The 26,439-nt window shown below is 42.6% G+C and overlaps 1 protein-coding gene across 2 annotated transcripts in view; it reads right to left on the bottom strand.

Annotated features, from left to right (window-relative positions):
• The window catches only part of GLI3 (GLI family zinc finger 3), a gene marked incomplete at both ends in the record, with an annotated part of 193,606 nt that overhangs the window by 62,782 nt on the left and 104,385 nt on the right, over positions 1-26,439 (bottom strand). For both annotated transcript variants that reach the window (XM_080611187.1, XM_080611188.1), the window contains 2 exons: positions 2,736-2,882; positions 7,819-8,024. In XM_080611187.1, coding sequence (XP_080467313.1) covers positions 2,736-2,882; positions 7,819-8,024 — 353 coding nt within the window. The remainder of the gene's footprint in view (positions 1-2,735; positions 2,883-7,818; positions 8,025-26,439) is intronic.

The raw sequence follows: 26,439 nt of genomic DNA, 5'->3' as shown, positions 1-26,439 counted from the left end.
GACAGTACATATCTTCTTTTCAAAGCCCAGAGTGGTGGAGATGGGCATCTAGCTAATGGGCTATAGAAGTGTTACACAGCAGGCAACAGCATATAATTGAGCTAATTGGCTGCTTTCCCCCAAAATTAAATCCCCTTGAGGTACACATCAGACTCCCCCATCTTCCCGTATTACTCACCAACAGTATTCAGGTCCTTGAGCGAAAGCAAACCCATGACTGGGCTTGCCTTTACCTGAAGCAGGAATACCCCAGACTGCCTTCACCAGCAAATTCTTTATGTGCACCACAGAACTTTACCTCTGTATTGCCAGTTGCTCTGCTTCCATTGCTGCAACCGCCCCCACAGGGCATTTGCCACCATCCATGAGTCAGTATAGAGATAAAGTACTGGCCATTTTTCTCGTTCAGCAATGTCCAGGGCCAGCTGGATGGCTTTCACCTCGGCAAACTGACTCGATTCACCTTCTCCTTCAGCAGTTTCTGCAACTTGTCGTTTAGGACTCCATACGGCTGTCTTCCATCTCTGACGCTTTCTCACAATACGCCAGGACCCACCAGTAAACAAGGCATACTGCTTTTCACTTTCTGACAGTTTATTATATGGTGGGGCCTCTTCAGCACGCATCACCTCCTCCTCTGGTGACATTCCAAAATCTTTGCCCTCTGGCCAGTCCATGATGACTTCTAGAATGCCTGGACGACTGGGATTTCCTATTCGAGCTCGTTGTGTAATTAGTGCAGCCCACTTGCTCCATGTAGCATCGGTTGCATGATGTGTAGAGGAGACCCTGCCTTTGAACATCCAGCCCAGCACGGGCAACCTGGGTGCCAGGAGGAGCTGTGCTTCAGTGCCAATCACCTCCGAAGCATCTCAAACCCCTTCATAGGCTGCCAGTATCTCTTTCTCAGTTGGGGTATAGCTGGCCTCAGATCCTTTGTATCCCCGACTCCAAAAGCCGAGGGGGTCAACCTCGAGTCTCCCCTGGAGCTTTCTGCCAGAGGCTCCAGGTAGGACCATTCTCCCCAGCTGCGATGTACAGTACATCTTTTACATCTGGCCCGGTTCGGACTGGTCCAAGGGCTACTGCATGAACTATCTCACGTTTAACTTGCTCAAAGGCTTGTTGTTGCTCAGGGCCCCATTTAAAATCGTTCTTCTTCCGGGTCACATGATAGAGAGGAATTACAATCGAACTGTAATTTGGGATGTGCATTCTCCAGAACCCCACAGCACCCAAGAAAGCTTGTGTTTCTTTCTTATTAGCTGCTGGAGACGTTGTTACCTTGCTGATAACATCTGTGGGGACCTGCCATTTTATTCCCCAAAATTGAACCTCCTGCACAGGTCCCTTCACCTTACTCTGTTTTGTGGCAAAACCGGCCTTCAGAAGGATTTGGATTGTTTTCTTCGGTTCTCAAAAACTTCTTCCACTGTACCACCCCCCAAAAAAGGAATTCTTATCCCTTTGTGTGGCCAGGCTATGCTGCAGTGGCTATTCACAGGCACGAACCCGTTACTGACTAGCATGGGAGCTTTGACAGGCTGTCTCTGACCTGGGCCAGTTCACACCTCCTTAATCAACCTGGTGTGCTCCCCCTCCCTGGGGCTCACCATATTGATGCTGACCTTAGCGCAGACTCAAGCGATCCGGCAGGCTCAGCCTCCAGAGTAGCTGGGACCACAAGCATGCGCCACCACTCTTCTCAGAAACTTTGGCCACAGAGAATAATACTGGAGGTTATCACTTATGCCTCACCACATCAGTGGAAGGCAACTCGCTGGCATCTATTGAAAGGCTGAACTGCAGATGCTCAGAGAGCAGGTGGAACAGCACCCACGGATTGCAAAGTATCCCATGGAAAACAATAACCTCAGAGGGAAGAACAAAAACTTTGTTTTTTGCAGTCAGTTAAAAAGGCTCAAGAAATTGATGCCAAAACAGTAATAGGTTTGGAAAAAGCTTTCTCAGAAGCACTGGCCACAGAGAAAAAGAACTGTCACAGCTGAACCCAGGACACCCTTGTTGGAAGGAATGGAGTACATACCCAAAAGCATGTAATCATCTTACAACTAGAGGGGTGTGCTCTGCATAATCCCTTCTGGCTGATCAAAAGCAGCAGTACTGAGCAGTTTGGAATGGAGTGCTCTCTTTTCCTCCTTCTCCAGAGAAAGGGGGATAGATTAGAGGTCTGAAAGATTTTCATGTAGGCAAAGAAGGCACTTAATATTAGGGAAAACTAAGTCAGAACCCTTGAGAATTCAGCAAATTGCTTCACCTTGGAAGTGTTCTCGAAGCCTACCAGTTTATGATACACAACTTGCAAGCACGGCTACTGCTATGTAAAAAGGAGAGGAGCATGCTCTCCTAATGGAAACACAGATGTAAACCTTCTATTAACAGAGAGCTCATCAGGGAAATACCCTAACGACGAAAGTGAGTTACTGATTGTGAACAGAAAAGGACATTTTCAAAAGCACTCCAGCCCTGCTGGAAATAAAATTTATAACCTGTTTTCTGGAGCAGTCCAGTTCCTCTCCCTACTTATTTTCAATGTTTACTTTCAGACTTGACATAACCCTTGTATACTTGGCAATCGATGTTTTGGCCCTCCATCCTCATGAGGAGGCTTACTCTGAACTCCCACTTCTCTATCTGCATAGAGGCCTTTTGGGTCAGGCCAGGAACAACCCATGTGGTTCCCTTTGTAGGACTGTCTGGAAAACATCACTTACTATCCATGGTGTGAAGATATTCCATATGAAGAGCACCGGCTCCTGCAGTGGCAGCTGAAGGAATGATGTCTGCGTACGGGCTGCGCTGGCCTGCCAACAGAGCCATCTGATGGTAATATTCAGCTGGGCTGACGCCAGCGTGTGGAGCTAAAAACACAACATAAAAAGCGCCGTTAATGACGTAAGATAAACGAGAAGGAAAGTTTTATCACACTGCTGGCTATTAAAACAGCTTGTTTATTTTTTAATGTAATGCAACATCTGCAGTATGCCACCACCGGTCAATATATTTCAGCCACTGAGACTGCAAAGACACCATTCAAAAAACAGCAGGGCATAAAATATTAATGAGCTTGGTGATCTCATATTTTTATATTTATTATTAAGCGACCTAAAAAGTGACAGGCTGACAGCAATGGAAACCAGCATGATTTATGTAGTGACATAAAAAGGCAGGAATAACTTCCTAGAGTTTTATTCCCATTTACCTCATCCCTGGCCCAAAGGACTCTGTCTCTAAGGTTAACAACGGGGTTGAACTTCCATAAGCATTCAAGTTTCTGGAGTCTCTGCTTTGAGGACCAGAAGATTTTTCGCTCACAGTGGCACTTTGTGTATAAGTTGAGGAGAAAACAAGGACAAAGCATGTTTTCAGGACAAATACTACTTGTCCATGAATAACGTAGGAGCAGTTTTCTGATAGGACAGACTGAAGTCAATGAATGTAGGCATTCCATCCTTCAAAGTTCATATATGAAGTGTACTTGACAAAAGCATGTTTGCAGAGTCAGAGTCTGCAAACATGACCGAGTAGACTCTAAATCCTGTGAGATGATGAGCAATGCAGTCCTCTGATAATGACTTATATTAGCCTTTCTCTCCCTTAAGAATAATGTGTGAGCATTCTGTTCCCCTGCAGTTTCCAAGCATGCATCAACTAATGAACAACTCTGCACAAACACAGAAATCCACAAAATTTTAGTATCACCCCATCTCTGCAGGCTTCAGATGCTACAGTAAGTAGAGGGCCATTTCATGAGGTGAGCAGCCCTCCTTCTCTGTTCTCTGCTTGTCCCACTTGCAAATCAGTTCAGATTTCCTTATGCTTTCCTTACCAGAAGCTGGCAAGTAAGCTTGCCTAAACCACTTCAAGTGCCTTAGGTTAATGGGCTACACCCCAACAGATTATTTCTGTATTCTTTCATGTTATTTAATGAGATTTCTCTTTGATCCCAGGAACTGATTCTTGAAGGAAAACAAAATTTTAAGCTGAATTTCTCTGAGCTACCAACTTAACCTGAATATCGTCATTACATAGTATTATTAAAAAGGGTAACGCATGTTAAGATTACAGAATCGAAGCCTAACTGCAAACATGAGGAGCAAAGAGTCAACACTGACATGGAAAGGAGGTAAACATGGCACTGGAGTCTGGAGAAAAGTTTATTCAGCAACAGATTTCTTAAGTGCATAATAATCTGCCTTTATTTTTACCGAAGAAAATGGCAGAATGTGCTTTTGATGTTACAAGGTTAAATATAACCGATTTCAGGAAAGGTTCAGAAAAATAAAAGCACATCAAAAAGGAATGGGAATGGCATAGAAAATGAGCTGAGATAAATTAAAGGCTGTTGGCATTTTTTCCACATTACAAATGGATCTCTCAATTAAATATAATCTACTTCAGCCACCATCACTTTCTGTGAAAGGGCAAGAAAAATATTCAGACCGAATTTTAAGAGAGGAGTAACTCACACTGAGTCACTGATGTTAAAAGTTTTACTGTAGTAGGTAACCATCGCATCTTTCCAGACACACTGAAAATGCTTCCTGAGCTTTCTGACCTCAGTGTCTGGGTTAACTAACAATAACATTGGCTGCAAACTTTAAAATGAACTGCTGCAGAAAACACAGCGAGCACATAATTGCATTACTAAATGTTCCATATGCTGAGAAATACTCTGGTCCTCTTTAAAGATCATTTCTTACTACCTTCTTCAAACATAAAAAATTAGCCTACTAAATGATGTATTGCATGAAGGGTAAATGAAGGGTAAACGGGAAGGCCCGCAGCCCTGAATTTTTCTCCTGTTTATTCCTGGGTAGCTTCAGCTTCGCCCCTGCTCTTCTTTACAAGGGGAGGCATTTGCTTCTGCACGGCGGGCACTGCTGAGTTTCATTTGAGCACTCTGCTCTACATGTACCAACAATGCAATCCTTACCCCTGCTCCATCCCTTTGCATTACTCGGATGAATCTTCTGCCACCCCTGCCCCACCGACTCTGCTGGGTAAGGTGAAGTGACGAGACAGAAGACACTCTACCATTAGTGCTGCTGAGGCAGTCATTAATTACAGCTGGCAAGACTTGTAGTGAACATGAAACTGCTCTTCGTTATGTTCCAGATTGTTTTGGCTCCTGGCCATCTCCAGATCTGTGAGTCGACAGACTAAGCCCAATAGTACACTGACCTAATTATCTGACTGGCCTAAAGCAGTTAGGGTAGCAAAGAGAAATCTTGCTATGAATTTCAGAAAAACAGTAACAACTTCCAAGTCTTCACAGTTTAAATGCTAGATAACTTAAGCCATCTATGTCCATTATGTTATTCGTACATTATGTGCCTGTACCCCTTTAAACCACAGGGAGGTTTATTTGCATCCTAATAGTGCCCAAGCCCTATCTTGGATTATCTGATCCCAGGAACCTACACCTGATAAAAGCATTTAAGTACACATGTGACGGATCACACAACAAACTATGGATTCCAGAGAACAAATTCATCAGCTTTTCAATAAGCATGTTATTTTACTAAAACATCTCTGATGCCTCAGTCAAGTTATTGTATTTTCACGAGGTGCTGCACAACACCTGGGCTGTGGCAAGAGATCAAAGGTGAGCTGTGAGCCTGAAGGAAACATGAAGTAACATGTATTTGTTTAAAACACAAAGAAGCTTAAGCTAATATGCTTAACCTGTATTTATGAAAGGCTAAGACTGTGCATACAGTCTTCGAGCAATCAAAGCTCAAGGGATGAGCATTAAGACAAAGCATACTCAACTGTGTTGTCCACGCCCCAGTGTTTTGTGTTATCTGAAAGTCCACGGGTACACAAAACACCTACATGAGGCTGGCAGGTAGGAGGCACACCTTACAGGAGGGAACTGCCTTTCCAAGGTGGCAGCAGGAGTTGAGGCAAGGTATTTCACAGACCTAAACCAACACCAAACATTACTATCATAGTTATGATGGAGCTCCAGATCCAGGTGTAACATGTGCGCTGCCTTGAACTCACTGGACTATAATGACAAAACAGCACACCAAGATCACAGACAGATCTCTACCGAGACCTAAATTTAGGTGTCAGAATCTGGAACCAAATTCTATCCTGAGACATTTTAGAGTTTCAGAGAGATTACAACTGGCCTGAGGAATAGGGCAAAGCACCTCTAGAAGGTATCTGCCCTTCGGTAGTGTGACTTGGGTGCTGGGTCAGATACCCCAGCATATCTCAGAGCTCTACATACCTACAAGTGAATTCAGTGATATGTACCTGAGACCAAGAATGTACACAGGTTAACGTCATATGGTTGTGTGATAGGTGGTTTCTTTCCCTCCTTTCTTTGTATGTGCAGCTGGAGCAAACCTTAAGCATCAATGAAATTCTGCAGGAATGTGATCTGAAGATTATTTAAGGAAAGACAGTGAAGTGTTCTTCCTATCAGCTTTTGTGAAAAGCTCAAATGTACATCACAAAAATCTTCCGAATTTATGCCATTACATATAGCTCTATCATGTTTATCCTATATCAAAAGCTCCAAAGCTCCACAAGTCAAAACAGGTATTTCTGAGATTCAACTTGTTTCTTCAAAATGTAAGTATATATATTTTTAATACTTTGGCTAAAATAAAAAGGGTAGGATTAGCATGGATTCATACAGCATCCCAAGTGCTGCTAGGAAAAGCTCTATGTGCATGCCATATACCTTGATTGACAATAGGTCATTAAAATTTATTCTCATAAGAATATGTGCCCATAACTAATGGATTAACTGCAAAGGTATATGTTCTTACAAGTGACGATTAATTAGTTATCCATTTGGATAGGGTGCATGGCTCATTTTTCAAATTCAGCTAAAGGCAGTTTAACTCTGTTTGGTAAGTTTCTGCATATGTTGGGAAGATCTTTCCCATAGTTAAAATAATAGCTTCATTATCTTCACTACATATTTGTTTCCAAGTTATGTTGTATTTTAGCTCTCCTCAGCAAACGCTACAATTTTGAAATGTCAAACTGTTTGCTCTAGTATTGAAAAACCTACTGCTAACAGACTGAGCCTTTCTGAAACTCTTCATTGCTCACTTCAGCAAAATTCCCATGTAAATGAATAAGCGTGCCAGAGTAACGACAAGAGTGATCACAGGCGTTCACTTCAATCCAAATAACCTGGAAATAGCCATGCTCACACCAAGACATAAACCATTGATATTTCAAGTCCACTGCCCACCATTTAAAGTGAAGGGGCCAGTCCTGATCATCAGTTCTTCTATATCAGCATCATTTCATTTGGCCATATTGTTGGCTGAAATAATTCTACCTAATTCTAACAGAACTGTTAACTAAATATAACAAATCAGTGCATGCTTTACATGGTTGAAAACTACTACTTTAATTAATAAGCCTTTTGCACCTCAAGAATTCTATGGCTATACGCTGATGTAACACTTACGAAGAATCTGGCTCAAATCAGTGCCGATACATCAGATTTCTTTCGAGAACAGAATCACAACCCAGGTCAGCCCCACAAACAAAAGATATCACAAGAGATACTACCCTTCCAGCTTAAATTTTGAATGAGGCAGGGCTTTTTTGTCTTTTCCTTCTCTCTGAACTTTCAACGTTTGTGAGATGTACAAATGAGCCATGATCGGCTGATGAAGTATTGAAACATTTATGACATAATGAATATGTCTGACAAACCTGATGAAGCTGCTTTGAACAGGGGGGAAAAAAGATGTTGACAAGATTAATATAACTTAAGTTGCTACAATGACAGAAAACAGGAAGCCTGTCTTAACCCACCGTCTGTTGGGCTGAGCCCACGGGCTGCTGAGATCATGGAGAGGGATGGGCTGCTGTGCAGAGACCTGATGTAGTCCATGTAGGGGTTAATGTAAGGGTGAGGGGTACTGAAGGGAGACTCTGATGTTGCAGCAGGATTTCGGTGCGGGGAAATTCTAAGGAATGGAAGCTCTGAGTATGTTGGGCTACTTGATAAAGCAGAAGGCCTGGAAGAAAAAAGAAAGAAAGACAAAAAAAGACAGCAACATTATTGATATAATAAAGAAAACCACTGCAAAGGTAACACATTCATTTCTGGAAGAACAAGAATTGGGCTGCACGTGAAATAACTTCCACTAAAGTCAACTGCCTAGAAAGAAAAGAAATAGGAAATGAATTCTTCACCCATATTAGCAAGATTTCTCCAATGAATTTTAACTTGAGTTTATACTTGGTTTAATCTTTACATCCATCAAACTCTTTCCCCATGGAGTCCAGCAGAAAATCACTTTAATTAGTGTGAAATACGCACTCTGTATACCACATACTAATTCTTACTGCAACATGGAAAACACACTGAGATGGTGAACCATTTACGCCTTCAAAACCACATAGCTATCGGAGTAAGTTTTGAGAGCTACACTGCACCCACCCCCTTCACTTGCCCGCTTACTTCTCCTGAAAGTGGCAGATTGCACATTTATATACAAGTAATTTCTGAAGACCCAGACTTTGTAAGCCATTAAGACAGCCGTGTCCTCTGGAGCATGGGATGTCCCTTCCCATGAAAGATGCAGAAAACATGGTGGCAAAGGAAGAAAGATTGCTGCGTATGTTTGGGTTTAGCATGGCACCAGAGACTGATGCCTTTAACAAGACACCATTAGTTAACTACCTCATTCTTGAGAAGGGAGAGCTGTGGTGCCTTCTTGGGCTGTGTGTGAAGCTGTGATCAACCAAGGTTGAAAGCCGAGTTCACAGCTGACAAAAGATAACCTGCTGTAACTCTCCCCATCATCCCACCCTGTAAATAGGACAGTGTCCAGGCTCTGTGTGGAGACCTTACTTTTACAGCATCCCGCCTCCAAAGGCTCTGGAAAAAGTCCAGATTTCATCATCTTTGGCAAAAGACAATGATTAAGTCTGTCATGCGTTTGCTGTAGTCCAACTGGTTGACCTGAACTAAATGCCTTTTTGTCCCTGTTTTTCCAATTAGTTTAGCATAAATACAGCACAGACACAGGCAGCAGCTGTGAGAGCAGTGAGGGCATCCTGTTCCTTTGATGCTTCTGGCTTACAAAGAATAATGAAACAAGAAATGCATTTTTTTTCTTTAACATACACATACCATGATCAATGGAGATAGCTGTCATCGCCTAATAGGCCAACAGGACTTTATCTTACATAGGAGCAGACTCTGCCCTGCCATCAGCTTGGAAATGGTAGCATATGAGTGGGACAAAGATCAAAGTTACACATTCCTAAAGTTACACTGGCTTCACTGTCACAAAATCCATGATGGCTCATAAAAACTGGGGAATAAAGATTTTTCCTGTTGGGATTTTCTGCCTCTTTTCCCTTCTCTATTTGGCTTTTGTGTGTTTCTTGCCCTCCTACAGCTTTCTTCAAGGTAAGCCTGTTCAGCCTTCCCATATGAAATTACGTCCTAGCTTCAAAGCCAGAGCGCTGCATTCGCTGTGTGCTAGCAGCAGGTACTGGCAGTGCAATCACTCCTTTGGCACCCCAGCATGTGATCCACAGGAAGACCAGACACCCACTGGTACACCCTTCACCGTGTTTGAAATGCAGAGAACCTGAAACCAGAAGCTATTTTCCAGCACTGTGCAAAACGGGTATCTCCCTTCCTCAGAGCACTTTTTCTCCGCATAGCTGAGAAGCACGTCTGTTTTACAGTGGAAACACAGCTCTACTCTTCTTGGTACTGTTAAACCCCACCAGCCACGAAGCTGTTTCGTGGTTCCCTGTCAGGCCGAGTGTGGAAGGCAGAAGGCTTAAAACTCACGGTGATTAAGAAGCAAATATACCACAGCCGGATATCACGTTACAGAGTGGATTTCCCATCCTGACAGCGAGGAAAACATGGCAGTACAGCAAACTGAATGCCCGGGTAACAAAGAAACTAAGTTTGGATGTCATTTTACAAGTCACTTTTTCTGATGTGATCCCATCTCAGAGTTAGGAACCCAAAGAGCACCAGAAGAGCACGCAGGCAGGAGCCCTGGCCTTATCTGGTGCATATAGAACAGAAAACCATTCAAAAGCTTTTGCAAGATAGCTCAAAGTCTGTATCAGCCTCAGTGATTCACTCTCCCCGCTGGCCAACAGCCAAGCACTGCCGCAAGAGCAAGATTAAGAGCCAGGCTGTCAGCTTCTCCCTCCAGATCCAATGGGAGCCATTCAGGGACACTAGGACTCAATCGCTTCTCCTTAGCGCAGCCCCTTTCTCTCCCTGCTCCTCTGAGCTCCTCAGTTTTCCAAGGATGCTAGGGGAAGGATGCCAAGCTGGGTAACATCAATCGGCAGCAGGCATATAAGCTGTACTTAGAGGCAGAAATAAGGAGTCATCAGATTCCACATAAAATTCCTAGCTCTGGACTCTAGTGTTTACCAATCTCTCTCTAGCATATGATTTTAACATGCTGCTTACTTCTCCCCTCAATTCCAGTCTGCACTTTTCTCACTTCTCTGTTTCCGGACCCTCCTTTCCCTACAGTTCAGTTTTCCCTCCTGCCTCCATCTGCTCTCAGTCCCACTGTGTAAGCCTTCCTGATTTACTCCAATAAACATCACTTATTCCTCCCTTCACTTCCCTCCACGATTAAACTTCACTATGAACATCTTCCAAAAGTATTGTTTAACTCCCTCTTGCAAACTGAACCATGACTTTTAGAAAGAGTGCACCCGAACACACTTACTACTAGCTGCTGCTTTGCAAACTGTTTGTGTACCAATGAAGAATGACTTTTGTCCCATAAACAACAAACAGCAGAGCCCAGAAGCAGCCCTGCAGACTCATTCAGTGTCAAGCAACTCAAATCTCCAGATGTGAATAGCAAACCACCCCCATCGTTTTTATTTCACATGTACTCTGTCCCTAACCTTAACAAATGGTGTTCTGCCTTGGGTCTGAGGCTGCTTTGTGGGATGCAATAAGGCTTCAGCACAAGAAGAGGGACATTTTCAGTGATGCTGCTTGAGACTTTATGCCTTATCTGTAAACCATGAGAAGGCATGGGTTTTCCTATTCAATGACAAACTCGGAGCACTAAGGCTTCCTTCAGAGGGAGGGGCGAAGCGGATGCATGCTCTTTTCTGAATCAGGACCTTTGTGTATACTCCCAAACACCTGCAAATCTTGAAAGGATCATATGTATTTTACATCAGCAGAGAGAATGGGGATGGGGTGCTCACCACATACTTCAGGTTGTTTTTTGTACCTAGGCATTAGCCAGTTTTACAATGAAGAAGATCAGATGCTCTAAATTCAAGTGGAAATCCAATCCCTTTCTATGACAAGAGGTAAAAGTCCCCAGATAGGTAAGCAGGCATAGAGCTTGCTGACTACATGGCCCTTCTGCCACCCTCTCTTCTCAGTGCCATACCGTCAGCCTTCAGGAGCACAATTTCCAGTCTCTGCCCATGTCCCTGGTGTGGCAGATTGAGGTGTGAGAGGTACCAGAATAGCTCTGGACATCAGGTCAATGAAAGAACAGAGTATTCCCTCCACTGGCTCATTTTTCCCTTCTAACTTGCACCTCTTCTTCCACCTCTGTTCCTGAACCGCTCCTATGGCATGAGACAGATGGGAATATACAACTTCCTTGAATTCTATACATTCAAAAAACTAAACTATTTGATGAATTCGAGCCCCTAAAGAAATGAAGACTGGCAGAAATATCAATGGATTTTTATTTTCCAAGCTAATGGACCTGTAACTGTTCACAAATTTCATAAGAACAATGAACTCCAATTTCCCATTCTCCTTTTTTCGCCTCCTTCCCAACTAAGTCACACAGTTCTGACATTCAGATGACCAGCCTGAAGTACCATGAAACCACTTGATATGGATTTACGCTTGTAACTGAGTAAGGGAATATCAATGCAGTGCTCATTATTCCTGTTGTTGCATCTCTTGCAACTGTGAAAAGTACAGTGGGCCCTGAGGTGTATTGTAACCCTCCCTTTGTTGCACAGTGTTCTTCAATAGCAACGATGTAAAGCTATGCAAGGACAGCCACAAAGGTCTGTGACACAGGAAAACCTGGATGAGAATCTTGAGGTTGGTTTGGTCCTGGAGTGATCTGCCATGAATAGTTTCCAAATAGCTTTAAGATGTGCTTGGGCAAAAACCTCTTTAAAGCACAACCTACCTTAAAAAAATCATAGTGATTTAATCATTCCCTGATTTTAAAGGAAACTGTAACTCCAGGACTGGAAATTTTAATGCCAAGTTTTGTCCTGATAAATTTTTAAATGGCTCTTTTATGAATCTGTTGAAAAATACATTTATATTGAAAACAGCAAGTGATCCTTAACTATAACATTGTAAATATGACACTGAGCTGAGGTTACAGATGGAACAATAATCTATCTCACAGAACAAAGCTTGTCAACGAAGTGGGATGAAATATTGTAACATAACCTAATTTATTATTGCCTTTTCATCCATCTTGTTATATTATGAAAGTGTCAAAGTTCAAACCTCGATATTTAATCATTTAACAGGACGTTATTCAATGCTGGAGCGAGCATTGATGGCATAACTCTCATATCAATGATATCCACAGTGTTTCTCTGATAACCTGCTCACTTCAACCCTGCCTAGAGAACTGGAAAACGTTAAACTCATTAAACTGCTTCCTATGATCCTTTCCTATTTTCCTTTTCTTGGTGAAATAACCTTCTGATGGCTGCCTCCAAAACATTTAACACTTTTATTTCTAGGAGATCCTGGAAGATGAACAAACAGTAAGGACTTCCTTGTTGTGGAGTAAGTCCTATTTTAAAGCACATGGCTCAATTCCTTTGGTACTATCTCCCATGTTAAATGCATATTGTTTGTTTAATGCCATAGTTGCTTGTACACACCAACCCTTCAGTTAGAATCAACAGCTCGCTAGTAAAAAGTTTTTATATTAGGAAAGCTGAGCTCTAAGGCTTGATCCTGAAAATGCAAATGAGAACAATTCCAATAGTTGTGATTAGCCCAAGTGATCAAGTTACTTCTCACTGTTACAAGCACATACATCGTTGTAGGTGATCAATAAATCAGGCTCAGCCAGCTAACTATGCATCTAATTGAGATGAAAAAAATCAGAGTCAAATAATCATCCTGCTTCTCAAAACCTTTACTTGCTATTACAGGGCTCAACCCTATATAAACCACAATCAATGGGAAACTGTCCACTGATTTAACTGATAAAATCCTTAAGTGATCATGGACATGATCTTCGCAAGCCCAAAGTACTGACCCAATTCTGCTCTCCCTAAGAGCCACCAGTAAAGCATCCATTGACTTCAGTGCAAGGAGAGTGAGGCCAGTGCTGAGTATTTTCAGAATGCAATTCCACTTTCCCTTTTCTCTTTGCATTTCTAATTAAATTTGTAAACATTCAAACTCAGATAGTATGTAAAATCGACAATATATTCTTTTAATACTGATTATTTTTCCCCAGAAATGGCACCTTAAAACAGGCAGTCCATTCCCCTACAATCACTCACTGCCTCAAAGCTGCTGTACTGCATTCTTGGACTTAGGCAAATGATTTTGAAAATTTAAAGAATTAGAGTTAACTGAATACATGGAAACGTCAGAGCACACTTCCTGTAGAAGGGCTCAAGTGTACAAAAGGTAAGCACTGTTAAATACATTTTCGTAGTGGTGCAAACGAAATAGAAGGAAAATGAGAACATGCTTTTCTACTTTTTCTAGTATGACCAATAACCTTGACTTCCAATACTCCTTTCCATATTCCAGCACCTAGTCAGCATCTTGTTTACTTTCCCTCCAAAATTCACACGGGAACTGCAGTCAGTGTGAGGAAGTCAGTCACAGAACCAGATTTGGTAGCAACGTTCCATTCAGTAGACATATGTACAAATAAATCATGAATGGGTCGATGCCTATATAGCTTACATGTAAGAGGAGCCAGATCAGGGCTTAAGGTACACAAGCTCTGGATTGGTTTCCAACACTTATCTGCTGTGCCACCTTGGACTAGTTTGCCAACTTCCTCATCTGCTGTTTCCCCGTCTGTAAAACTGTGCTAAAGCACTTAGAACACGTTCGGTATCTACAATGGAAAGGTCAGACCAAGAGATGCTGCATTATTAGTGTTTTCTCATCGAGGTATGGACAATGCCTTACAAAATGTGCGCAGTTCTGCAATGTAAATTCTTAAAATATACAAACAACCTCAGTCTGGGTTAGAACAAAACGTTCCTCCATCCAAGTTACAAGGTATCATTGCAGAAAAAAAGAAGACACAAATGACTGCACAAGAGATGTGCATGGCACTGGAAATCATGCACGACAATTAGCCAAGGATCCACAGCAAAAGAGTATTCTTCTGGTTCCCCTTTCCTTCTTCGGGAAGTGTTAACATCATGTAGTTACAGTTAAAAATTGGCTACATTAATCAAGGCACTAAATCTTTAGTCAGTGACTGTATTCCTATTTTTCAGCTGATGGACTGCCTGAACTCAGATCCAGCTTTTTCACGTACACCCTGTGCTACCTGTAATGCTTCAGAAATAACCCAACCATCGGTTTGTGGATTCCCTCAAGAAGAGTTTATGCTGCAAAAAGCCATGAATATTCATTCCATTATTTAACATTCTGTTTACATAAGGTCACTTGTAACACTGGTGACTTTCAGCCCCCAGGAATGCCTGCATTGACTACAGTGAGCTACTGCTGCTTCAGATGCCACTGAGTCAAGGTATATTCATTTCATTATACAAATCCTCATGCATGTTCCTTAAATAAGTACAGGTAGAGTTTTGACTGATTTTCTTTTCCTTCTTTATGCAAAATGCAAATGAAACCATGTACTGTCTCCCAGTTTTTCTCCAATTCAAGCCCAGGTTTCCTGTTCTTCTCACACAACGGTAATCTTCCCATGACAACCTGCCTCTCCTTTTCCTCTAAAAACAGGAATAATGCAGCTAAGATCCCTGGTGATGTTCAAGGCCAGGCAGGATGTGTTTCTGAGCAACCTGATCTAGCTGAAGATGTCCCTGCTCATGGCAAAGGGATGGACTAGATGGCCTTTGAAGGTCCTTTCCAACCCAAACAACTCTATATGATTCTGTGATTTGTTCCATCCTGCCACCAACTGCTGTTACAGCCTCCTGGTGCTCTTTCGAAACACTGTCCACTTGGCCTTTGCACACAGAGCATCTCAGCTTGCCTCTCCTTCATCCAAATCCTTCTCAGGATTGCTGCAAAGAAACCGGTGACTATAGCAGGATTATGTAGATTAACTTGGAGAGGGACTTTTTACAAGGGCATGCAGTGACAGGACAAGAGGGAATGGCTTTAACCTGACAGAGAGATTTAGGTTAGAAACAAGAAAGAAATCCTTCCCTGTGAGGGTGCTGAGGCGCTGGCACAGGGTGCCCAGAGAAGCTGTGGCTGCCCCATCCCTGGCAGTGTTCAAGGCCAGGCTGGACAGGGCTTGGAGCAACCCAGTCTAGTGGAAAGCGTCCCTGCCTGTGGCAGGGGTTGGAACTGGATTAGATTTCAGGTTTCTTCCAACGCAAACCATTCTGTGATGATACTTGGCAATCTCCTTGCTTGTCCAAACTAAAGATGCAAACATACAAGAATGTAACTGACCATAACTACTCCCTCCAAACACCACTTGATGTTCAGGCTTCTAGCGGAAGTCCTCTAGCGCTCTGCAGCAGCTCTGTAAGCTTTCAGTGCTCCCGACTACTCAGCTTCTGCCCCTCCTCGAACAGCACAGGCAGGACATCGCTGCCTCTAACCACTTCAATACCCAGTTTCAATAAGCCACAGCCAAGTTTCCAGTCTGTAAATGGGGCAAAAGCTCATGGTCTGACCCTGCTGAGAGACAAAAGGATAATCTTCAGGGTGAGGAAAACAGCTGGGGCTGGTAAACCCCGAGGCCAACTCACCAGAGTTCCTTTGCCAGAGCGGTCCGACCACGAGATCTTCCTGGCAGAGCTCCCTGTATTTGCACAACACTCAGCAGAGCTCTGATCCTGCACAGAGCTGCTGGACATCACAGCAATGTAAACAGTAAATAAAAGTAATGCTCACAAGATTCACTGTGATTTCCATCACTTCTGCTAGAGCCTTACCAAGGCATTGCCTCTCTTTGCTCAGCTATGCTGACTTCTATGAACTTTAAGTAGGGTAAGTCCCTATTTCGGTACAGCACAGCCCAGTCTCTGTGCCAGTAAGTTTTTCCTCCATCTTCAGCTGATTCCAAGTGTATTGACTTGTGGTCATTAATATATTGCGGATAATGTACCAATGCCATGTTTGGTGCAGAATTCATCATCACAAATATAAAACACATGCACAGGACAAGCAAATGTTATTCAAATACACCATGGAAAAGTGTTGCTACATATTAGAGGAGGGACTACCATGGAGCATCACATACCATTTTATCTTCCAACTTCTATAGCACAAAGTGCAGCAGGAAAATCTAAAAGGTCCGCAGCATACTCATTATCTGTTGTTATTAATAACAGACTGGACAGCAAAACTACCAACTGCATTCCTACAGCAAACTTCTCTGCTCTGCAATTCTCTTTTGATGCTCAAGAGGTGGTCTCATTTGCTATTCAAATTTTAGCCTCCTCTCGGTTACAGGCAGGGCCTGCCATCTCTTGAAGTGTTTAACCACAGCAGCACCATCGCATGACTATGCGGGCACATATAAATCCCGATGGCATTCATGTACCTCTTTCTTCCTTCCGTTTCTCCTTCCTCTCCTCCCGCAGAAGAGTGGGTCAAAGGAGTGTCAAGCAGCTTTCTCACACTTAATGCTGTTAAGTCAGCTAATTGAATAAACATTTGTTTAACATTTGCTCCTATTTCACTAATGCACTGTGAGAATGAGAAGAATTTTATCCCCCTTCTCTCCCATCCTCCCCCTTCCTCAGGAGTGCCACTAGCTGTTATCGCAGTGACTAATGTGCTGTATGTGGCCATTATAGTCTTCAACTCTGAAATTACACCCAGGATGAGCGATAGGCTCTGCCTGTATGCTGATTGGAGTTGGATGATGATTGATTAGAAGAAAGTCAGACTACGTAGCCATGCAAAAAGAACTGCACTAAGCCACAAGCTTGAACACTAAAGAGCATTTCACCAGTGGCTTCAGAGCTATTAGATGTTTTCATACAGACATTTCTCACATCCAGGTTTCAGCATTTTATCTTTATTCTTTCAAATCCTGAAATTGCTTGGATAAGAGGGTTTTATATATATATATATTTATACACATTTCTAAGAGTAGCCTGAACTTTTAGGGGAAATTGAAGAGGCTTTGTGTCAAGTACAGCTAAATCCAGCCTTTCTATATCAAACCCCTGCTAGGAAATTACTGTGCAGATGATAAGGCTGAAAGATATAATAAAAAGTGACTCTACTCAATTTACAGCGCAATATTGGTATGACTGAATATTTTTCATTCAGGTGACTGATAAAATCACTAAACTGTATTGCAGATAAATAAAGGAGGCTTCTGTCAAGAATAAACACCATTAATCATGAAGTCTCAGCCTCTGAGTGGCTGTGCTATGCAACTGCACAAATGCACCATCACAAGTGGCATGTGACCCAGTGCCTCCTTTCTTCCCCCAGCTCCCTGGTGATGCTGTCTTCTTAGGAAACTTTCATGCTTTTCTACTGCCTTTACAACACTTGCAAGTCCTGTAATGCCTTTTCCATTCGAGTTTATGCACAACTGCAACCCAAATCTGAATTTCAGGGATGATACAGTCAGCTAAAAACTGATCCCGTGAGACAAAGTGAACCAATGCAAACTGTGGGCGCAGCGCTGTAAATCCAGCATTACAGTGAGAAGTCTGTACTGAAACAGGTGAGGATGACATCTTTGTAATTCTAAAGCTGAAACAGGCAGGAAAATGTTCTCAGCTCTGCCAAGCCCTCTTCTCTTCCTCTTTCTTTCTCCCCAAAACCACATTTTCTTAGTGATTTTATTACTTAGATTTGCAATTTCCAAATAGGTGCTGAGTTCTTTTTGAACCTACAAATGCAAAATTTCTCAGCATTGCAAATCTACCTGAGGAGAATCAATGGGTCGCCTTCCAAAAAGCAACTCGCATGCTAAACCTGGACATGTGCTGAGAGAAACTGTTATCCACCAAAAACAGCCATACAAAACGAAACCCAGACAACTTAGGTAACCTTTTTGTAACCTGTTTTAGTGCGAGTGATGATTCAATAGTGGCCATGCTATTAAGTTGGAATGAAGCAGTGCCCTACACACTAATGAGGTTAAAAAATGTAGTTAGGTCTTCATGTTAAAGGCACTTAGCAAGCAGTTGCTTGGCAAAGACCAACTGTGTGTTGGAGCAGAGGACTAATCACACAGGCAGGAATCAAATCGACTGGAAGAATTAGGAGACTTGCGGCCCCGAGGAATGTAATTCATGCAGAAAAGCAGTTGTCAGAGGCAGGCCAGGGAACTGTGTGGGAAGAAAGCAAAATAAACAGCTCAACAAAGAAAACAAAGACGCTCAAATAGTGGCTTTTCTAATGCTTGAGTACACTAAAACTTCAGTAGGTGCACATGACAAAAAGCCCATCAAAGAAGACCTCTATACAAGCAGTTCACTGCTGAATGGTGCACTGGCTCAAAAACACTCCCAAAACGCCTGAAGGCCTTTAAAAAATAACCTTAAAGTCGTTATGCACGACAGAGAAAGTGCACATACATATAGGTATGACTGGGAGAAGAAGAAAAACATCCAAATGGGACAAAACCAGGAGAGTTTAAATGGTTTCTAGAATTACTTGTGAGTTCGCTCTCTGCCATTCGCAGATCAGAAGGGGATGCAGCCAGCATGCAAAGGGCTCCTGCCTATGTTCAGTGATGCACTCGGTGGAAAAAGGGCACTGCTAATTGGGATCTACTCCTGCAGTGCCAGGACCAGACTACTGCATCCATCCAAGGGCATTTACCTGACCAGAAAGAAAAGCTTGAGGCTGGTCCTAAATCTCAATAATACTCATGTGCATTCAGGGGAAGTTTTTCTTGTGACGGGTATGACTTGTGACAGTAAAATCAAACTTTATTGATACATGAATTTCACAAATACTGTCTTCTCTCAAAAACCAGCAATTTCAATTAATGGGGTTTTACTCCCATAACTTAATGGTTTTATATTTTTTGAGAAAGAAGCTTTTGGTATTTTAAGTGCTGAAGTACCCCTCTGATTTCATTCATTCACTGATGGTTTTTCTAAGCTCTCCCTAGCTCTCACTGGAAAATGCCATGCTCAGTATGATTTCAGCTTCTCTTCTTTCCTTAACTCCTTCCTCCCACTAAGGCTGGAATTGCTTCTCCCGGCAGAGCAGCCTCAAATGAACATTCTCAAAGCGTGCTCTGTGATGCCAAGAAACACTCTTCTTCTAAATCCAAAACCAAAGCAAGACGAACCCCTCAGCTTTCATTTCCAGTGCCTACTCTAAGCCACATCCACAGTACTACAAAACCAAGATTTGGGGGAAGAGAGAAAGCTTTTCTAAGTGCATAAGATAAAATAAATCTTAACTGTTAAAAACTAAAGCAAGTTGGCAATAACAGAAGACAAAATTCAGTGACTGAATGTCTCTCCTATTGTACTTGCTACATTTGTTTGTGAAGGGACTAGAATTCTCACTTTAAAGGACTACAATCCCGAGAGAAATAGTGATGCCAAGATTGAGCATTAATCATTTCTGCTGGGGTATGGCCGGATTTGCTTCACATCTCTGTACTAGCATTAGCAGAAAGCCGCGATACAAGAACTAGTAACTATTACTTAACAGAGAGAGTAGCAGCTAGAATTTCTCACCTAACACTACTACTTGCAGCAGAAAAAATAAAGCTATGCAGATGTACAGAATTTTCTGTATAAAATTGTATGCACATGTATTTCTGTATGAAATACACAGATTGTTTTCTGAAATGACACCCCACCTCCCCAAGGCAAATCCACGATTTGGAGAAGAAAAGCTGTTTTTGTAGGTGAGCCACGGATCAGCACCAATATCCATGAGGGCAGTAGGATTCACAGGTACATGGAGCACAAGCTTTATCTAAGATAATGCTGCTAAGTTTGGTGAGGGGAAGGAAGTTATTCTGCTAACAGTCACTTCTCGTGTTTCCTTTGCCAGCATTGAAGGTCCAGATGTGAGAGCTGCCTGAGGTGCAGCCAAATCAGAGAAGGAAAACACTCAGTTCTCATGTGGGGCTTAGCCAGGCCACCTTCTTTATTTGACCTTGCAGGCACTGAAAGCCGTTGTGGTGCTACTTCATCTGCTCTATAAGTTGTTTCTCACAAATGGTGAATATATAATGGCTGGAACACCACAGCCATCAGAAGAAACAAGAAATAAAGGCTTCACACTGGGGTGGTCAGTAGGTCAAGAGAGGTTCTCCTTCCCCTCTACTCTGCCCTGGTGAGACCACCTCTGGAATATTGTGTCCAGTTCTGGGCCCCTCAGTTCAAGTAGGACAGGGAACTGCTGGAGAGAGTCCAACGCAGGGCGACAAAGATGATTAAGGGAGTGAAGCATCTCCCTTATGACGAAAGACTGAGGGAGCTGGGTCTCTTTAGTTTGGAAAAGAGGAGACTGAGGGATGACCTTATTAGTGTATATAAATATATAAAGGGGGAGTGTCACGAGGATGGAGCCAGGCTCTTCTCGGTGACAACCAATGGTAAGACAAGGGGTAGTGGGTACAAACTGGAACACAAGAGGTTCCACTTAAATTTGAGAAGAAACTTCTTCTCAGTGAGGGTGACAGAACATTGGAACAGGCTGCCCAGGGGGGTTGTGGAGTCTCCTTCTCTGGAGACATTCAAAACCCGCCTGGACGCCCTCCTGTGTAACCTCATCTAGGTGTTCCTGCTCCAGCAGGGGGATTGGACTAGATGATCTTTTGAGGTCCCTTCCAATTCCTAATATTCTGTGATTCTGTGATTCTTGCTCCATTTGTGCACATAACTAGTTAAAAGAGTATTTACTGGGCAAAGCTGTAACTTTAAACAACATTAAGAACTAGAAATGAGTGGGGACACCACTCCTAGTGTGACTGCAGGGGAAAACACATGAAAAACATGCACTAAGCATAAAGTGAATGAATGTTCCAACTGCACACGTGTTTTTAGATAAATAGCAAACTCTGTTTTTAAGCAAGTCTTTGAGGTAAATGCACTACCTGTATGCTGCAAGCATTATTAGTTCTCTCAACATTGTAGGTAGCTAAGCATGCAGATGAAAACCCCAAGAGGAATAAACTGTCCAACTCGGGACACAACTGCACCACCAGGACAACTTACATACACATTTAATCATGGAGTAACAGGTTGGAAGGGACCTCAAAGATCCTCTGGTCCAACCTTTCTAGGAAAAGCATGACCTAGACTAGACATCCCAGCATCCTGTCCAGCCAGATCTTAAAAGCATCCAAATTTGGTCCCTCAGCACCTCTGCAATTCAGTCTAATCACAAGAGTAGGAACACAGTCCCCAGAAAAGGTGCCAGGGTTGAAGTCTGACATCTGAGGAATGCTTACAGCAAACCAAGAGAGAGGCAGCTGCGAAAGCTTTCTTGGTGCTGTCTTGATGATGTACGCTGATAGTGATCCTTCAGGGCGAAGCAGAGAACACCTGATTGCCCCTGGTCATCCAGCTCCTGCCCTCCCTGCCGAATCTGTCTACAATGTAGTTAAATGGGGCTATTTGTGTTGGTGGCCTCTATAAATTGGACTAGACTATCAATCTTTTCTTCCACAGGCCAGTGGAAAAGGCATGATAAATCTAAGCTGACTTTCAACAGGAGATACAGAAAGATGTGTATCTTTAAAGAGATAGCCACTTAAATCTGATATGTTTAGAAATTCTCCCTCATACAAAATACTCCCTAATTGTCTGCTGATCCTTAACACCCATGGTCACAGCACCTCATAAATAATGTTTTCAAAATGATGATAGCTCTGTTCCTTCAGAAGCTTTGTATTCCTGGCTCATGGGCTTCAGGATGCTTTGCCTCTGTGTGTAACCTCTGTGGGGTCTCCAGAACATTACCCTATAAAGTTGACTACAAATGCAGTTCTAATCTACTGTAGGTTCAGACCTACACATTCAGTGCTGGAAGAAACTAAGCAATGTATTCTTGCCTGGTCATTCACGACAACTTCACATGGCCCAGCTTCAATGAAAAGCTGCTTCTAAAATAAGCTCCCAAATCCTTCCTTGGTCACATAAAGCATCCTAAGAGCAACAATCAAACAGCATATCATTTTTCTTTACATAGTTTCCTCTCCTAATCAATAACATCAGTCATAAATGTTGGCCCAGCCTACCCTGAGGCACACAGATAAAACACCCGTTGAGCACATTCCTTTGGGTGGAATTAGGGTCTTTTTTTTTCCTAGCATCATATAATAAAGAATACCCAAGGGACTGCTGGTTAGTATCAGTATCAACATCTCAGCAGCACAGCTGACACCAGCTCAAGACCCTGCTTTTTTGTTGTAATAAGCAAACAAATACACACATATATATAATATAGTGGGTTGAGTTAGGGGTGACAAAAAGGGACACAAGGCGTTATTTCACTTCTGGGTTTTCTTCCTTTGGGGAAAAAGGTCTGAACTAAATTCAATGCATACCCCAAGGTTACAGGACATGATGTGTCTCTTTGGGGGAGGAGAGTCTCTAAGTCAGGGAATGATTGTGCGAAAGTATGATGAAGATGCTCTGTGCTCCTACACTGCAGATGTACTCATCACTAGCATTTCTTCCAGTTTATACGTACTCTCACTTTAGGGACTTCCAATTCACAACACAGAAATCTCACCAGTACACTTTAAGAAAAGAAAGCAAAAAAAAGAAGGCCAAGACTGTAACATTTCAGTTCTCTTTGAAGCAAGATTTAACATGAGTGGAAGAATTGTACTGAAAAAAAAAGGAGTCTGTCACAGTCCAGTACCTCACAGGCCACTGCAACAAGTTTGACAGCGGCCTCTATAGAGTTGGCTTGCTTCTGGTTCACTGCACGTGAATACCACAGTCAATATCTGCTCACTCGACTAATACTGCTGACTACAGCACAAAGAACACAGGAATTTTGTCCAAGAAACCACAGGCTCAGAGCCTCTGAATGTGCACTATATTTAGAGCCTGCATTCTTTGCAGCTGATAACAGAACGAGATAATAGAAATTTCAAGCAGCAGAACTCTAGCATTGCAGCTATCCTATGTATTTTTGGTTAGATGTTACATTAAGGTAATGATCCATATGTTCTCAATGATTTTACCCATGAATACTTGCTTTGTTCGCATCTTCCCCTCTAATTTTCCATCTTTCTCACACTGTGTAGCTCCTTCCATTAGTTTTAACTGTAAAGATCTACAATTACTCAGTCCATGACAAATGCAAGCAAAGACAGGCGCTCTATTGTGTAAAGAGGATGCATGCACATGCAAATATGCACACTTGGATGCACATCTGCACACAGGCAGCGTCCTAAGAGCTTGAAGTCATGCCTAGCTATTCCTCAGTCTACAGAAAAGTGTATGTGCAACCTGGTGTCCCAAGGCATGACTTTGATGGCCATTCACTTTGCCTCCATCATCTCTTAATGCTGGTGAGAAAGCCTGCTTTAAGGAACCGCTTCTGGCAGCCAAGAATTGGTCTGAGCACCACTAACTGCCCAGGTGGGGTACACCAGCTAAGTGTCAGTGCTGCTGAATGCTGACAGATACCCCACTGCTGACAAACCTAGAACTCTTTCTCTGCCACAGCATAACCCATACAAACTTCCTCAAGAATCCTTTTCACTGGATTGGGCCCCACAAGACACACCTGTGGCCCTCTGCCCTCTTAAGCAGGGCTCAAGAAACCAGTTCCCTTTAGACCACCAGACAACCATTCCTGAGGACCACTGAGAGCTTTCTCCTTTCTTTCCTCCCTCCACATCACACCGGAAAGTTGCCCCATGCGTTGTTGCTCCTACCAAGGGACCACATCGTGAGAGGTGCTGAGACAGCAGCTGGTGGAAGCATGCCTTTCTCATTAAGGCTGGCGGGCTGCTGCCTCTCCAGAGCTCTTCTCAACATAAAAAAGAGAGGAAAAATTGGGGTAAGTTTCCATCAAAGGGTTTTTAACAAAACAAACCATTGCATTTCGCAAACTTTTCCTTCTGCATTAAAAATCTCACCAAATTTTTCCCCTTGCTTCAATTTGCTGTAACTTCCCCAGCCACCCCGAAATCAAGCTGGCTGTGGGAGAAGAACAAAGAGCCTCTGCTAACGCAATATTTATCTGCTGCTATTGTTTCTGCTTTATAAATCTGTAGTTCCTTGGCATTACAATTAGCTACTCCAGAGAAAATGATTATGTCACAAAGTATTATCCGCCACAGAAACAGATGAACGATGTGAACCAAATGTAATCTGGTGCGCTTAGAGGCAAGTCTGTTGACTTTCATATAAATGTGCTTGCTAAATAAAAACGGCGATGATTTTTACCAGTGAATCCTTATTTGATCTAGAATTTATTTGCCAGCAAAAATGAACTTTTAAATAAGATACCCTTTTCTCAGTATTGCATTTTCCTAGTGAGAACAAATCTGTGGGAAATATAGAGGAGCTGAACTAAGCATGCAGAAATTTCAGACTTCAGCTTACCCAAACAAATCAATATAACTAAACTCATGTAAAAGAGTTGCATTCAAAAACAGCTATTTTAACTAACAATTTTACCTGCTTTTTTTTTCCCTTTTATGTATCTCAAAAAATCTAAGAGATTCACTTAAGTCTCCTTCCCCTGCATTTCAATATATGCCATCAATAATTTGCTTTCTAAAGGTTTCCCAGTTTCAGATAGGTTTTAAAAGCAGTCTGTTTCTGAAGCTACTCTGCAAGCTGCTTGCAAACGAGAATTTACGATCTGCGAGCCACAAGGTAAATATTACTAAGCAAGTACCAACAGCTAAACAAAACACCGATTCACTATTTTAAATGATGCAATGCTATATAGTGAGTGAGAGATCGCAGTTCTGGTCTAGACTCAGGCTTCCTCTTCCCTGCTCTGTAAAAGGCCTGGCACTGAATGAAAACCATCTGCTGAAGTTTATGTGCAGGCATCTGGCCCTGCTATTCTACTTCTGTGAATTACCGTTGCCGTGCTGCCCTGCCGCTAAGAGAGGAGGGATACACGTTTCTTGCAGAGCCTACAACACGCATATCCATGGCATATAACAAACTCTGAATAACCTTAACAAGTCACCAGACCGTGCTGCTCTCAGAGACTCACTATAAAAATCCCCCAAGCTATTAGCAGCTGCTTATTCTGGATGTTGCACTTCACTTCCAAGGACAGGTTTCTTGGGGTGCTTCCCATTTAATACAAGATTTCTCCCTGCTTACCTAAAAGGCTTTCATGGATGGTCTTGGAAAGCTGTAACTAGTCATCTTTTCATGTCCCAGTCTTTCTTTTTCAATGGCTCCTGGCTAAACCATTAAACCCGTTCCAAGTCTTAAAGTAATTAAAGCCAATTCAAGGAGTGATGTTTTTCACACCAGGTGGGGCTCTCCTTCCCACTGTGAAAGGATCAATGAATGCCCTGACAAGCTGATGGACTCCTTGCCAAGTCTCCAACTTAGGGGTACACTGAGGTAAAGCAGCAGGCAAAAGATTTAGAAGGTTTAAAAAATTTTGAAAAGAAAAGAGAGCTTAGGAACAGAAGTATAAATGAAAAAGAATCTAAATATCAGTGATGGGGCAGGGAAAACCTAAATGTCCTATCAAACGTATGGCAAGCAGTTTCTCCCATTATAAAGGATATTTTGTGGAGCCAAAACTTTAATCTTCTGGCATTTGGACATGCCCCATTGTACTACATGGTCCAAACTCAGAGGCTGATGAAAGCTGAGAATCTGGACCTGACTTTCCTTTCCTTTTCACCCTTGTGTAACTGGTGTCTCCATAAATCAGATATGAAATAACATATCTAAGAATCAGACTCTCTTTTTATCAAGTTGAAGCCAACTGCAAGCAAAACACATGCTTTGCTTTAGTACCAGCGCGTTCACACAGTTCAAAATATCTGTTCAAGGCTTCCCTGTTAGGCACACGCACAATTATCTGCACATGCATCATTTCAGGATGTAAGACTGCCGAACTTGGATGCCTCTAGCCTCAATCAGCAGTCAGAAAAATGGAGCTTGGAGTAGCTTCCTAGGATCAACAATAAAAGAGAGCAGCTTTACCTTGCACTCCCTCTGGCTGTAAGCATATGGGTAGCATCAGTGCACCTTCTCTCAGATCTACCTGCTCACACTCCATTACTCACAGTCCAGAGGTAACGTAAAATGGGATGGCAACAGAAAGAGAAATAG

Source organism: Psittacula echo, assembly GCF_963264785.1.
Source record: "Psittacula echo genome assembly, chromosome: 2".
Lineage (NCBI taxonomy): Eukaryota > Metazoa > Chordata > Aves > Psittaciformes > Psittacidae > Psittacula > Psittacula echo.
Note: the sequence above shows the minus strand (reverse complement) of the source record. Positions and strands in the feature narration are given on the sequence as shown.